General features: G+C 48.9%; 1 protein-coding gene across 2 annotated transcripts in view; it reads left to right on the top strand.

Annotated features, from left to right (window-relative positions):
• The window catches only part of Wwc1 (WW and C2 domain containing 1), a 143,408-nt gene extending 127,568 nt beyond the window's left edge, over window positions 1-15,840 (top strand). The window contains exons 18-24 of one of the 2 annotated variants that reach the window (XM_027938753.2): window positions 119-251; window positions 1,444-1,608; window positions 8,145-8,237; window positions 8,450-8,453; window positions 12,011-12,258; window positions 14,087-14,208; window positions 15,774-15,840. In XM_027938753.2, coding sequence (XP_027794554.2) covers window positions 119-251; window positions 1,444-1,608; window positions 8,145-8,237; window positions 8,450-8,453; window positions 12,011-12,258; window positions 14,087-14,208; window positions 15,774-15,840 — 832 coding nt within the window. The remainder of the gene's footprint in view (window positions 1-118; window positions 252-1,443; window positions 1,609-8,144; window positions 8,238-8,449; window positions 8,454-12,010; window positions 12,259-14,086; window positions 14,209-15,773) is intronic. The other variant, XM_027938752.2, reaches the window with a different exon arrangement.
• Window positions 15,841-16,076: the final 236 nt, after the last annotated feature.

Here is a 16,076-nt window from a genome sequence, read left to right as displayed (position 1 = left end):
AAAATAATGTACTCTCAATGATGAAAAAGCCTGGGAGTTTTTTCCTGATGCACTTCCCCTGGATGCAGGTGAGTGGCATGGCTTCTGGGATAATAACCACAGTGTCTTGTCATTGCAGGAGGTACGAGGAGGAGACCTGCGAGAATGAGGCTGTGGCTGAGGAGGAGGAGGACGAAGAGGGGGAGGAAGCGGAGGGAGAAGAAGATTTTTTTGCAGAGAAAGCCTCCCCAGATGATCACCCGGCATTGAAGGTAGGAAGAGCCTTTGAGCCCTGGCAATCAGAAAAGGTTGGGGCAAGGTCTCATCGTCTAGCATCAGGGGACAGGCTACCAGAACAGGCCACCTGCAGTAAATTGTTAAGGAGCATCCCTTGCCCCAGGGACTTGAGGTCATTTAGGTGACAGTAAACCAGGAGAGGCTGTCTGTTTTCTTCTGCTCTCTGTGGCTCCTCTGTTTCTCTGGATGCACCTCAAGCTTTACAGTCACATGGTCTCGGTTCAAACCCTGGCCTTGTCACTCCCTGCCTCTGTCATCTGGGGCAGGTGATTTCATCCCTTTCAGGCCTCTGTTTCCCGACTTTAAGATGGATGCAGTAATACCAATCTGCAGATAGTTTCAGAGGCTTCCAAAGAATAGATGTCTTCATTTCGGTGGGGCCAAAGGGCAACGAGAAAAGGGAGTCCAGCCACATTCCTTTGCCTCCTGCTTTCTGGCGGCACTGGAGTGTTGTAGCAGGATTCTCTTTCCATAGAGATCTCCAACCTGCAGCTACAGCACCCACTGCATTTGAACAGGACCCCCAGGGTAGAGCTACAGGTGTGATGTGCTCCAAAGGCACCTGAACAAGTGGCTGGAGCAGAAGCTGAGCCCCCCTTCCAGCTCCCCTTTACATTTTCTCCAGCCAGACAGGGAACCTTTCTCAAAATCACACCACGGCGCCCTTCAGGCTAACAGAGTTCCTGAGCTTAAGTGCTTTTGCTTTTCTTTTTGCTTGCTTTTCTTTTACCTGGGATTGCTGTGTGTGGACAGCAGAAAGCCCACTGGCTTTGTTTTAAAAAGGAGACTTGGCAGTGGCCTCTATAATTCAAAAAAAAATCTGTGGTTCTGGACCAGGGCAGTGGAGAGCTGGGGAATGTCTTTGTCAAAATGTGGGGGTACATAGGTCATGAGGACGTGAGGCCCAGGATGCTGGTGCCCGAGGTACCTCACCATGTGAGTTTATTTGGGGGTTCCCGCTAGCCCCCCAGCCACGGGTGGAAGAATGAGAATGGGCACCTCCAGCCTTGGGCACCGCTCTGGCAGGACTGGGCTGATTGACCCTGCTGTGCCTGTGGGCCCACGGCAAAGAGGCACAGGTCAGGTGGAGAGTGGCTGGGTAGACTCGGGGTGGGTAGCCGACACTCAGTGGACATGGTGTCCTCAAGCCTGCGACTTCTTCCTCAGGTGGACAAAGAGACCAACACGGACACGGTGGCCCCATCCCCCACAGTGGTGCGGCCCAAGGACCGGCGTGTGGGCACCCCATCGCCAGGGCCATTTCTTCGGGGAAGCACCATCATCCGCTCCAAGACCTTCTCCCCAGGGCCCCAGAGCCAGTACGTGTGCCGGGTAAGCTAGCCTTGGGCACCTTCCTCCTTCCCTTGGGTAGCTAAGACCCTCACCCAGCTCTGGATGCCAATCTGGATCCTCACGTTGTCAGGTAGCCTCCAGCTGGGGGGCTCCTCGAAGCCTTGGTTTTGTCAGGTTCACAGACCCACTTCATAGGGTTGATCTTTTGCTTGCTTGCTTGATTGATTGATGGGATTATTTAGTGGCACAAGAAAATGACATTATGAAACAAGCCAATGACAAGCAATAGGCACAGGATGATTTAGCTTTAGTTAAGTTTAAAAGTAGAGGAGCCAGGCACAGTGGTGTGCGCCTATAATCCCGGCAGCTCGGGAGACTGGGGCAGGAGGATCTCAAGCTGGAGGCCAGCCTTGGCAATGTAGCAAGACCCCGTCTCAAAATAAAAAGAGCCTTCAGAAATAAAAGAGAGTAAAGACTTTCCTGGTATGGGGGGGAAGACAAGAAATGTGGTACAGTGGTAGAGCACCCCTGGGATCAATCTCCAATACAATACCACCAAAACATTTTATATATTTATTTATTTTAGAATTTTTTAATATTTATTTATTTAGTTAGTTATTGGCGGACACAACATCTTTGTTTGTATGTGGTGCTGAGGATTGAACCCGAGCCGCACACATGCCAGGCGAGCGTGCTACCGCTTGAGCCACATCCCCAGCCCGCACCAAAACATTTTAAAAAACAATAATAAATTGGGCTGGGGATGTGGCTAATGCGGTAACGTGCTTGCCTGGCATGCGCAGGGCGCTGGGTTCAATCCTCAGCATCACATAAAAATAAAATAAAGATGTTGTATCCACTGAAAACTAAAAAATAAATATTAAAAAAATTTTCTCTCTCTCTCTCTCAAAAAAAAAAATAATAATAATAATAAATAGTACGAACAGAAAAAAAAACTAGAAAGTCTATACAAAAATATCCACAGTATTTACTCATGGTCAGTGATTAAATATTCTTCCTTTTTCTTTTGTGTATATTTTTGAAACATGAGGGTTTCCCAAGCAACAAAAAGTAATGGAAAGAGAAATAGTTATTAAATGCCAGAAGTTAGGAATCCGAGTGGCCAAACCAGGCGCCCAACAGCCAAGATCTGAAACCTGAAAGGGGTCCGGCCAGAGGAATCAGTCTAGCCTGGAGGTCTTTCTTGTCATTTCCCACGGGAGGGGTGTTTATCTGATTGCTTCCTGTCTATTTGATGCTCTCCATGTAAATACGTTGAAAGGGACTTTTGCTAGCATAAGCATGCAAGCAACTTTGGTTTGGGATTGCTGCAAGATGTCACTAGTTTTCCGTTGTATACCACACAACACACACCAGCTCCTGTAACAAAAACCCCATCTGACTTGCTGTCAGTGATTCATATGGATGGGGTCTCCCTCTTCCTCATAGGATCATTTTAGCTAAAGAATGTGCAAGGCTCAGTCATCTGCATTTGATCCACGTTATTATTATAATTCCCAACAACTTACTTCCTCCTTGTTCACACCCTGCCCTTCCCTCTCCTGAGACCATTTGCTAAGATCAGATAAGACCCTGGGCTCTTTGCAAAATTACCACCATTATAAACGTGCAGTGGAAATCAAATGGGAAGGAAAAATGTCACTCATCAGAAAAAGAATCACACCCAAAGAAGTTGGCCTCCTTCTTTTTCAGCAGGATTAGAATGCAGTTGTTGTTTTATTAAACAGGAGATAGAAAATGGAATAACTTTTGCAACGTGTTTATCTTTTCTAACTAAAAGCTCACTTTCTGTGAGAGGCTCACTCACCTGTCCAAACCCAAAGCCTGGACTGAGAGACAAAGGTCTTGTAAGATCAGGCCTCTGGGGGCGAGCAGACAACCCCCAGCAATGTCACAGTCAGCATTTTACCCCTAAACACGTGGTACCTCCCCAGGTCCTCATTGGCTGAGTAAATGGGGCCCACAGTCTTCCCTAATGTCACCTAGTTTTACTGTCTCTTATTGGGTTATTTAAAGAAATACACCTTGAATTGTCCTCACCTCCCTTTGTTCTCCCGTGGCAGGAAGGCCTTTGTGGGACTGAGTGCATTTGGGCACATATGGAGTTTATCTCTGTTTGGTCAGGCAGGCCCCCTCCCCCTTCCTCCTGGTTGTCAAGGGACTGTGAATCTGTCACACTCAGGTGTTAAGTGCTGGTAACCATTTGTTCTATTTCCTCCTTGGCTGATTTTCTCTCAGTAATTTTACATCTAAGATGAAACACTATATTCTGAAAATAGACCACTGGACTTTCCATTTCTTACCCCACCAATTTGTACTGTCAAATTCCTGTTTAAATGGGTTTAAGTGTCCCTTTTCCCAGATTGGCATCCTCGAATAACAAGAACCTCTGCTCTCTTTTATTATGCATCTGTAACTATCCGGTACTTGGCTAAGCCCTTTTGTGGTTTATGATCTGTGCCAGAATGCAAGCCTGCGAGTTAAGAGATTCCCAGTCAGCATGGACCACGTGCCATAAGGGGCCTTTCTTGGCAATGCCGTATATTTTTCCTTCTTTGCTGCTGAATCTTACTGAAGGGTACAAGAAATCGCAGGCTACAACATCCTGCGTATTTTCCTGTCATTTATCTTCAAACTCTTTAGGCATGGAGTACATCTCCCCAGGAACAACAGGTAGCAAGTTCACCCTCTGTTTTGCATACACAAAATGAGCATCGACAAACTCCCAACAGACAGTGTTAGGGAGGTGCCCCCACCTACCTCCACGGCACCACCAGCTCCATGCTTTCTAGTCTCTGACTGACAGCACGTCACTTCCTACCACCAAGGCAACAGACTGAGCAGAATATGTAGGGGAAATTTTTTGAAATTAGGTAGTTCACATATGTAATGCGAGGCTATATAACCAGCCTGAGAAGTCAGGTAGGAACAAGGCAGACTAGACCACAGGTAAAAGTATTCCATGAAGCCAACCAGGGGAGGATAATACAATGCGCTGCAGGACGTGGCCCAGCCAGTCTTACTGCTGCCTCTGGAATTCAATACATTAGTCCTCCCTTATCTGCAGTTTTGCTTTTTGTAGTTTCACTTATTCACAATCAGCCTCAGTCTGAAAACTTTACATAGAAAGCTCCAGAGGTAACTTATACGTTTTTAAATTGCATATGATTCAGAGCAGCATGATGAAATCTCAAGCCACCCTACTCTATTCCAGTTGGGACAAGAATCAGCCCTTTCCAGCGTATCCATGCTGTATACACTACCCTCTCCCATGAGTCTCTTAGTAGCCATCTCTGTTACCAGTTCAACTGTCAGCTACTGCAGTGTTTATGTTTAAGAAACCCTTATTTGACTTCATAATGGCCCTAAAATGCAAGAGCAGTGTTGCTGGCCATTAAGAATGGACGAAGGAAAGCTGTGAACTGCTTCCTTCGGTGAAAAGGTGAACATTCCCTTCTTAATAAGGAAAGGAAGATTGTTGTATTCTGAGATTGCTAAATCTTACAGTAAATTATTGTTAATGTCTTGTTGTGCTTAATTTATACATGAACTCTTATCACAGGTATGTAGGTGTAAGAAAGATGTTGTCTATATAGGGCTTAGTACTACCCGTGACTTTCAGGCATCCATGATGGGTCTTGGAATAGATCCCCAAGGTGGGGGGGACTGCTGTGCTGAAGCCTCCCCAGTTTTCTGTCCCCACTGGCCACCTCTAGTTGCTGCTATTGCCACTGCCACTGCTCCTCACTAATGGCCTTTCCCTGAGATACTGACAAGCATGCTGTGTGTAGCGGGATAGAGGACCTTGTTTAAATTTGAAGGGCACAATAACAGAGAATTGGGTCCAGCGACCCAGGCTGTGATTCAGGACTTAAGGTAGGGTGCATCCAGGTGACAGCTTAGTCCTGTCCTCCTTCTCAGTGGAAGGGAAGCTATGAAAGCAAGGCTTGGGGCTTGGGGAGAGTGCTGTTTCCCACTGAGAATCATGAGGTGGATTTGCCCACCCACAGAATGGGATTTCAAATGCTCATCGACAACACCTCTCCTTCCCCTGCAAAAAAAAAAAAAAACTAATCTTACAAATCTCCCTGCAAGGCCTGTTGTGTCCACCTCATTTAATAGATGTCAAAGTACTTTGGTCCAGGGCACACAGGTGCTGAGTACAAAGCCCAGAACCTGTAGGCTTTCTATCACCCAGAGCCACCGCCTGAGGGGCTTCCAGTTGTGAGCAGCCCCTTCTCCTAGCCCATGTCACACCTTTGTACAATAAGTGTTGCCTCCTGGGTGGTTTCTTTCTTGGCTCCTCAGCATGTCCTATGTCCCATGGTTAGGTTCCCTGGCTTGGGGTCACACCTAACTTTGAAGTCCCCTAGGATAGGGATAGTGGATTACAGGTCTCTACGACACCCAGGTGTTTATCAGCTGTACTTTCCCATTTGCTGGTTGACCCACTTTGACCAGTGGATCCAGTCCCTCCAAAATTCTCATCCCTGAACAGGCTCCCTGTGACTTCAAATTACTGTCCCTCTCTCTACTTCAGTTTCCCTAGCTGTAAATGGAAGTAATAACGAGGCAGTGATATCCTCAGCCATGTATGAGATGAACGGCATTAAAATATCTGGTAATAGCTATGCATGGTGGTGGACGCCTATAATCCCAGTGACTCAGGAGGCTGAGGCAAGAGGATCGTAAATTCAAAGCCAGCCTCAGCAACTTAGTGAGGTCTGAAGCAAGCAGGCAAGGTCCTGTCTCAAAATAAAAAATTAAAAGGACTGAGGATGTAGCTCAGTGGTAGAGTATCCCTGGGTTCAATCCCCAGTGCCCAGAAAAAGAAATCTGGAAATAAGAGAAAGCAAAGTTCAAGAATTTAATGTAGCTTTCCCCTCTCTTTTACAACACGATCCTTGAAACATCAGCAGTCACAACTGAAGGGTCAATTATCTGACACCCATTTCTGGTGGTATGACATATATTCTTCCAATGCTGTGTTCGACTTGCCTAGTGTGGGATATAGTCCCCTTCTGGAACCGCACGCAGCCATTCCATCCCTGTGAATCTACCCCAGCTGTTGAGACCATCTCCTTCCATCTGCACACTGGTTTCATTCCTGAGTCCTACATGCAGCTGGGGCCAGAAGTGGCATGACCCTGGCATTTCCAGTAGGCCTTGAGCTCTGGCTTGTGACCTGTAAAAGCATCTTTCTCTCCTGGACCATCATTGGCTTAGTTTGAGGATTAAGTGGAACTGTAGGTGAAGCACCTGGTGCTTGGTAGGTGCTTATCCAAGTGGCCATCATCGGTGTTAGCATCTGCCATCCTGTTTCTGGTTGTGGTTGAGGCTCTGTCTGGCACAATACCGGTTTCACCAGTTGCGTCCTTGAAGTTGCGATGTTCATCAACTCAGCAGGACTATTAATGCCACTATCATTAGTAATAATCAATAACCACAAATATGAAAACACCAGAGGCTACTCTAGAGAGGCCTGCCACCGAGAACTGACAGCTGCCAGACAGACAGACAGATAGGTGCAGTAGCCTGGCCTGGGCCAGCCCTGGCGACTGTGGAAACAGCTTGGGAAAGGAGCCCCACCTGCTCTCACCTCCTGTCAACAGTCCTCTCTGGTTCTTGGGAGGGGGGATGACACCCTCAGTAGAAAAGCATCCCTTCTGGACCAGACACCTGGTTTCTGACCATGAATGAGAATCCGAGCCCTGTGTGGGAGTGGAAGTGACTAAGGCACTGGGGGATCCTGCAGGAGGAGAATTATGATCAGCTTAACCCTTCCAGCCCCTGTCTGCCTACCACTCCACAGATACAGACCCCAGGCTTTGCCTTGGAGCTGGGCTTTTTATTTGTGTTTGTGGGGAGTTGGTTTGCAGTGCTGGGGGTGGAACCCAAGGCCTGCAGCATGCTAGGCAAGCACTCAGACTGAGCTACACCCCCAGCCTTCAGATGTCAGCATTGATAGTGGCTCTATTTGAGCCAGCTAAGATGGGTTCTGTGGCTGACAGGGAAGAGGTGATGCAAATAGCCCTTTGTGTCACAAGTCAAGGGGACAGGATGTCCTACGGCGACGCTGATGTTGTCAAACCCTGCTGGGTGTTCGTCAGCTCACCAATCTGAGGCACAGTCTGTGCCCTTGTTTGTAAAGTGTGGTGCTCCCATCACAGTGGCTGTCGCAGGACTCTCTCATTCTGCGTCATGCAGAGAGCAGCAAGCGTCATGCAGACATGCTCAGTGAGTGTTTGTGGGGTGCTGGTTTGCAAATAAAGAAAAGGGAGGCCACAGCGAGCTCAGAATAGACAACGGGGTGTTTGCACGAGGAGAGGGAGGATGGGGCAGAGTGGATGACCGAACATCCCTAGTGAGTGTTTGTGGGGTGCTGGTTTGCAAATAAAGAAAAGGGAGGCCACAGCGAGCTCAGAATAGACAACGGGGTGTTTGCACGAGGAGAGGGAGGATGGGGCAGAGTGGACGACCGAACATCCCTGCAGGCCCCAGCACTCCTTCCAGAGTGTGCTCTGACCATGCTTGACTTCCCTTTTCTCTGGCAGCTGAATCGGAGCGACAGTGACAGCTCCACTCTCTCCAAAAAGCCACCTTTTGTGCGAAACTCCCTGGAGCGGCGCAGCGTCAGGATGAAGCGGGTAAGAGCCACCAGAAGCTGTTTGTGTGTCCACTCCGCCTTTATTTCCAGAAGGCCTGCATCCTGCCCACACGTGCCCTCTTGAGTGGCCATTTCTCCTTGGCCACTGGCTTGAAGGGCATTGTCCTCACAGGGTGGTGGCATTTGCAAATGGAAGTTTGGGAGCAATGAGGCCTGTGTAGCACTGGAGAAAGAGCCCAAGGGTGACCATAGCCTTATGATTGGGACAGATGGGTGAGACCAGGGGTATGTGTGCTTGACCACCTGGGTGGAAATCAAAGTCACTAGGAACCAACCCAGATGTCATGGTCACCTGGTCTGATGGAATCATGCTCAGCACCTCCTGGAATCAGGTGGGAACAGGGAAGAGGCCCCAGTGCAACTGGGCTGAAAGATTAGGGGGTGGCATTCAGAAAAGGAGGGACCCCTTCTTAGGACTCTGACCACAGGACTGCAGGAGATGCTCCTCCTTAGGCTTTCAACATGGCTGGGAAGCACCTCTGTCTGGTGCGTTTGCAGAACCAGAAGAAACCCAGGAGCCCGAAGGTCAGAAAGAGATTAAAGAAAGAGCCAGAGAGGAGAGCAGACCTCACCCTGAGGCCCGGAAGGCCCTCTACCTCTCCTGCAGGCCTGCCAGTGGACAGCCAGAAACAGGAGTGGGTCCGGGGCTGGGCTGTGACTCTGGCACAGCACTGGCCTAACATGCATGAGGCCCTAGGCTCCGTCCCCAGCACTGCACACGCAAAAATGTGGTCCTTTCATTGCCTAGTGCCACCTTTCTCCCTGTCCCCAGAAAGTCTACAGAGGCAGCAGAGAGGGCAGAAGAGGGAAAGCAGTCAGAGAAGGTGTGAGAGAAAGGCAGGGTGGCACTGTGGATGTGGCCTCAGGTGACAGGCTACCTTTCCACCCAGTGGATCTGCTGTTGCAGATCCTGTTCACTATGAAGATTCCAAGCCCACACTCACCGTCAATCTAAGTCATTAGACTGGGAATGACATTTTCAGCTGTGTGAGGGATCCAGCCCTTCCTGCAGAAACATTGCTGCGCAACTCCTACCTGACCCCCTGCTCCTACCACTCCCTTCCAGGCAGGCCCTACAGATCCTGCCCTTAGCCAGGGGATGGCCCACTCAGGGGCTCCCCAATGGTGGGTCTGAGCCCATAAGAACAGCAGAGTCCAGAGGCTGGGCTCAGGTCTTGGGTCCATGCTTCTCCTTGCTGCCTGAACTGTGCCTCTGTGGCAGCCCAACCAGGCAAGACTGGACATTGGTGATAGCAAAGCACAACAGCTGCTCTGAGAACTTGAGCCGCATAGATCACTCAGCCGGGCTCCTTTGGCCCCCCCTCACTTATAAGCACAGACCAGATAATGTTCACCCTAGAGAAGCATTCTAGAACCTCTGCATGGAGCTAATTTATGTTCCTGAAACTGCTTGTCAGCCCTGCAAGGTGAGGAGAGGTCTTCTAGTTAGTGTTTCTTATACCATATCTCAAACCCCTTTACTGGTCATTGTGTCTATTTTGTAAGGCTATATATAACAAGTTACCACAAACTTACCAGCCTAAAATAATACATATTTATGACCTCAGTTTCTGTGGGTCAGGAGTTGGGCCACAAGTTAGCTGAGTCCTCTGCTCAGGGTCTCAGCAGGCTGAAGTGTAGGTGTTGATTGCATCCTGATCTGGAGATTTGACCAGGGAAAGGGCTGCTTTCAAGCTCCTTCAAGTTGTTGGCAGAATCAGTTCCTTGTTTCCCTACTAGCTGCAGTCCACAGGCCCCCTCTCAATTCCTGGAAGTCACTCTTAGGTCTTTGCCATGTGACCCTCTCTGTAACATGCATCACTTCTTCAAGGCCAGCAGAGTCACCCAGCCAGGAAGAGCTCAATCCATCTTTTAAGGGCTCACCTGATAAGGTCAGGCCCATCAGGGATAATCTGCCTTTTGATTAACTCAAAGTCAACTGATTAGTCACCCAGTGACATATCCCATCACATCCACGCTGAAGGGAAAGAGATTATATAGGGCAAGTATATTAAGGTTGGAAATACTGGGAGCCATCTGAGGATTCTGCCTCTTACAGCCATTTAGTAATTCTTTAGTTTTGATGGAGGGAGAATTGATGATTGTGTTAATCAAGATCTTCTGCATACAGATGGCGAAAGAACCCAACTCTAATGCACCTTAAAAACAAACGAGGGAATTTACTGTCCCATTTAATGGAAAAGTCCAGGCTGGGTATCTTAGTTAGGTTTCTGCTGCTGGGACAAAATAGCTGGACTTTTAGCTTGAAAATAGGAAAGGTTTATTTGGGGTTACACTTTCAGAGGTTTCAACCCATGGTCACTTGGCCCTGTTGCTTTTGGACCTGTGACAGCACAGTACATCATGCAGGGACGTGTGGCAGAGAAGGCTGCTTACCTCATGGCAGCCCAGAAGCAAAAGGGAGAGGTAGGGAAGGGCTGGGGTCTCCGTATCCCCCTGAAGGGCACACTGCCAGCGACCTCAGGTCCTTCCACTCAGCCCACCTCTGGAAGGTTCTGTCATCTCCCAATAGCAGCACAGGCTGGTGACCAACCCTTCAGCCTATGGGACTTTAGGGGACATTTAAGAACCAAACAGTAACACTGGGGAAGTGTCTTAGTGGTTGAGGCTTGCCTAGAACATGCAGGGCTCTGGGTTCCATCCCCAGTGCCACAAAAAACAAAAACAAAAAAAGAGAAAGAAAGAAAGAAAGGAAAATCTGTGCCACGAATCTAGCTTCAGGCTTGGATTAATCCAGCAATTGAAACAATGTCGTCAGACTTCATTTCCCCTGAATTATCACTGCTCCTACCAGATAGCTCAATTCTTAAGCAGGATCACCCCATATGATGGTAAAGATGACCATGTTATATCAGTTCCAGGTATATCTTGCTGCCTTTGCAACCCTCTGTGTAAAGAAGTTGCCTTTGTTCCAAGAGGTTGAGCAAAGTGCCAGCAGTGATTATTATTGGCTGGGCTTAGACAGCATACTCACCCCTGCACTGAGATCCTGATTGACCAGGTTCAGGTGACATCCCTGTCCCTGGTATGCCCACAAACCAGATAGACTGGATGTGGCAGAGGAGGAAAGCCTTAAGGAAAGAGGAGGGCCCTGGGGATGAACCCAGGACTGAAGAAACACTAGAGGGCCATAGATAGAGGCATACAGGTGGGAAGACCCGACTTCTGCTCCAGGGGATCAGGCCTGCATGGAGGAAACCACTGCAGAACAGGACAGGGGCCAGCATCCATTAGCCAGGTATAAATGTTGAGGCTTGAAGTGACTCATTGTACAGTGAGTGGGTGGGGCCTGCGATCACCGCAGGGGACAGGCTCAGCTTGACTTCAGCTCTGTGATTTAACCACCTTGAGCCTCATCTGTAGTGCCGATCCTAAGAGTTGGGTTGTGGGCTGGGGATGTGGCTCAAGCGGTAGCGCGCTCGCCTGGCATGCATGCAGCCTGGGTTCGATCCTCAGCACCACATACAAAGATGTTGTGTCCGCCAAAAACTAAAAAAAAAATAAATATTTAAAAAAAAAAAAAAAAAAGAGTTGGGTTGTGAAGATGAGATGGGACAACGGACATAAATCCCCAAACTTGGTGCCAGGGACACAGTAGATGCCCAATAAGCATAAGCCGCATAGCCGGAGCATCTATCAGGGCTCCAAAGGAGGACAAGGGAGGGGATCTGGGGTTCTGGGGGAGCGCCACGCGCCTCGCTGGGGGGGGAGCCAGCTGGTAACTGGTAACACCCACCACCCCACAGCCTTCCTCTGGGAAATCCCTGCGCACCGAGCGCCTGATCCGCACCTCGCTGGACCTTGAGCTGGACCTGCAGGCAACGCGAACCTGGCACAGCCAACTGACTCAGGAGATTTCGGTGCTGCGGGAGCTCAAGGAGCGGCTGGAGCAAGCCAAGAGCCACGGGGAGAAGGAGCTGCCACAGTGGCTGCGCGAGGACGAGCGCTTCCGCCTGCTGCTGAGGATGCTAGAGAAGAGGGTGAGTGCCGTCTCCAGGGGTCCCAAGACACCCGCTCAAGGTCCATTAGGTCCAAGAACCCTTCATTCCCATCCGCAAAGGGACCCAGGTATCCTTTTGCCCACTACTGAGGCGGCCACGAGGCATGTTGGGGGGCTGACTCGTTTGTGTGAGTCCTTAGGACTGATGCGTTCCCTTGCCTGACCTCCTTGCTCATGCACATCCGGAACCTAATCCAAGCCCGACATGCGCTTCAACATGGTAAAGCTGGGACCCTGACCATGGCTGCCCAGGCAGGCAGTCCCAGCGAGCAGCCCCACTGCCCCACACCCCGCTACGGAGATGAGAGCTGATCTGCCGGGCTCTGGGCTGACAAGATGCCCTAGAGTTCCCTCCTGGGTGAGGGGGTTTCCTGCTGTAGTGAGTGAAAGGAATTTCCAGTTGATTGTGGAAAAAGAATCAAAGGGCGGCAGTAGCACACAGTGGATTTTATGTGGGCTGCGCTCTCGGCAGGTTTTACATGCAGGCAAAGCCCCTCATAGCCTGAGAATTCCAAAGGCGCTGCGGACTGCTACCCGGTGGGACAGTGCAAGGAAACCCCCAATGAGTAGGAGACTTACACATCTAGATGATGTCCCCTCAACAACACGATGAACAGTCTGGGAGTCAGAGAATTCCAAAGTGCAGGAGCCATTCAGGATCTCTCAGAGCTCTGGACTCATCTCATCCATGTTTAGCAGATGTTCCCTTCGGTTTCGCAGGTCTTGCAAAGCAGGAAGGTTCCAAGTGGCTAAAAGACCTGCTTGCTTACTTGAGCTGTATGTAAAATAATTAGGTGAGAACTTGAGTTGGGCACCACCAGACTTCTAGGCCAGCAGATTCCAGACTATCATGAAGAAATAAACAGGATAGGACCAATATACAGAGACCATATTTGACTTGCTTATAATAAATAATACCTGCTACTCTCTCTGCTTGCCACCACAGCAAGAAAGACCTTGCTGCTTCCCTCTTCACACAGCCAGACAAATGGGGTCTACCTGGATCATCTCACCGGCCATCAGCCAAAATCCTAGCTCTCGGTACAAGCAGTGATATCTTAGGGCAGTAAGATGATGCTGTACTTCTTCCATCTGGACTAGTCCAAGAGCTTCAAACTGACTGGCAACTCAAAAATGTTTGTTTCTTCCCTATTAGTAATATATTATAATATATTTATAAATGGGGTTGTAAGAAGAGCATGGGGGACGGGAATATAAAGTTAGAAAGCTTTAAGGAGGAGAAGGAAGTAAATATATCCCAAACCTAATGTAACCTAATTGTAGTTACTGTTACCTTTGAGCTTCCTGGTAGTCATAGCAAAAACAGATGAGAAAACAGGCACATATATGCCCTGCCTTAAGAAAACACAATCTAAGAAAACTTGTGCTTTCAAATAGAAAAAACAGTACATCTATTACTTCTTCTAACAACCCATTTAAATGATGGCTTCCTTGACCAAAACTCTTTGTGCCATGTTTTCAAGGGTATGACATGAGGAGAGTGTGTTGCTCTCCATGGCCTCTTTCTCAAATGCCCTCACGTAGGTTTATATCAGTAAAAGGGTCATAAAGGACCTACAGCACTTATGCATGACAGCATGACTTGGAATCGGGTTTTCACCTTGTTTCACTTATTTGATGTTAAAGAAATTTCTTGACATGCCTAAGCCTCAGTTTCCTGGTTGGTAAATAGAAGGAATTACAAAATTTACCCCCCGGGGTGGCCTGAGGATTAGATGAGGCAGCACACATTTCTAGAGGCCAGGAGGCCTCCACTACCTCAAGGCCTTGCTTGCTTCACCCCCCAGATGGACCGCACAGAGCACAAGGGTGAGCTGCAGACAGACAAGATGATGAGGGCGGCCGCGAAGGATGTGCACAGGCTGCGCGGCCAAAGCTGTAAGGAGCCCCCAGAAGTACAGTCATTCAGGTAAGTCAGCGGCCCTCACCAGCCCTGGCCTCCTTCCCCGGCCTCGCTGCACTAGTCCCCTGCATGGGTCTCTAGCAGAGCTGTAGGGCGTGCTGTGACAGATGTTCATCCTCTGTCAAGCGTCGCTGCCTGTCTGGGCTTCTCGGTACTCGTCCCCCGCCTGTCTTTATCTGTCCCCACACAACTCCAGCTAATTCGCTAGATCCTCTTGTTCATGAACGAGCCACCTGCTCCAGGCCCCCCCCTCCCAGCGTTTCCATCACTGGTGATTGCCCGGGATTGGCTGAATGATGAGTCAGCCTGGGGGGCGTAGCTGCCCACCCCGCAGGGCCTCCCTGCCCTGCCTGCTGCCTGCCTGCTGCCTGCCAGGATCTCAGGGATCCACTTTCTGGCCACACTGGACTCAGGCATATCAGAGGAGCCCCTAAATGACATTTGGCTTGGGCTTTCTACCCACAAAGGACCTTGGGTTTCGACTTCTGTTGTCTTTTCCAGACAAAGCACATGTATTTGTGTATGTACTAAAGAGATCCCTTTGTGGAATATAAATATCTAAAATATTCTATAATTTATTTAACTATGTTTGGGTGTCTCTCAAATTTTTAACAAATGGAGAATCTGAAACAAAGAAATGCTGGAAGTCACCCTAAGACCTTTTTCTTTGCCGTATGGGGCATTGGACTTGGGACCTCATACGTGCTACCTGAGTGCTCTACTCCTGACCTGCATCCCCAGCCCTTTTCCCTACTTTACATTGAGACGGGGTCTCATGGAGTTGGGTCAGGCTAGACTCGTAATATGTGCCCCTCAGGTAGCTGGAATTATAGGTGTGTATCACTGAGCCCAGGTCCAAGTGCCCTTTCAAACTCGGAGATGCCTCTGATTTGTATGGTTGGTCATACAAAAGTGTCCCCTAAAGCAGTGGTTTGCAACCAGGGATTTTTATTTATTTATTTATTTATTTTGGTACCAGGGGCACTTAACTACTGAGCTACATCCCCAACCCTTTTTATTTAAGAGACAGGGTCTCCTTGAGTTGCTGAGGGCCTTGCTAAGTTGCTGAAGCTGGCTTTGAACTCACGATCCTCTGGCCTCAGCCTCCTGAGCCAGGTGCACCACTGCACCCAAGCATTCAGGGATGATTTTATAGCCCCTCCGCTCCCTACAAGGGACATTTGATTTGGCAGTGTCCTTTTTTTTTTGAGACAGGATATCACTATGTTATGCAGGCTAGTCTCAAACTCTGTGGGCTCAAAGAGTCCTCCCAGCTCAGCCTGCAGAGTAGGTGGAACTACGGGTGTGCACCACCATGCCCATTATCCACACATTTTTGATTATCCCACCTGGAACCCTGGAAGGCTACTGATAACTCATGGTTAGAGGCCAAGGACGTTGCTAAACATCCTACAACATCTAGGGCAGCCCCCCCCCCCCCGAAGATGCAGGTGTAGCCCAGTGGTAGTGTGGGTGCTAACAGGCACGAGGCACCAAAGAGAAAGAATGATCCTGGACCGAACATCTCTCAAGAGACCCCAAGCCCCGCCCTAAGGGATGCCTCTTTACAGGGAGAAGATGGCGTTTTTCACCCGGCCTCGGATGAACATCCCAGCTCTCTCCGCAGATGATGTCTAATCACCAGAAAAGTATTCCCTTTGTCCCTCTGACCACGCTGTGAATGTTGACTGTGGCTAAAGTTATTTATGTGGTGTTATATGAAGGTACTGAGTCACAAGTCCTCTAGCTCTTGTTGGTTTGAAGATGAACCGATTTTTTTAGTTTGGGTTTTATTGTTATTATTAAAAAAAAATACAAAAAAAAACCAGCATTAAAAATGACAAGATTGTATAGTTTGTATATTTAGGAATGTA

The sequence above is a fragment of the Marmota flaviventris genome, chromosome 5 (genome assembly GCF_047511675.1).
Source record: "Marmota flaviventris isolate mMarFla1 chromosome 5, mMarFla1.hap1, whole genome shotgun sequence".
In the NCBI taxonomy this organism is placed as follows: Eukaryota; Metazoa; Chordata; class Mammalia; order Rodentia; family Sciuridae; genus Marmota; species Marmota flaviventris.
Note: the sequence above shows the minus strand (reverse complement) of the source record. Positions and strands in the feature narration are given on the sequence as shown.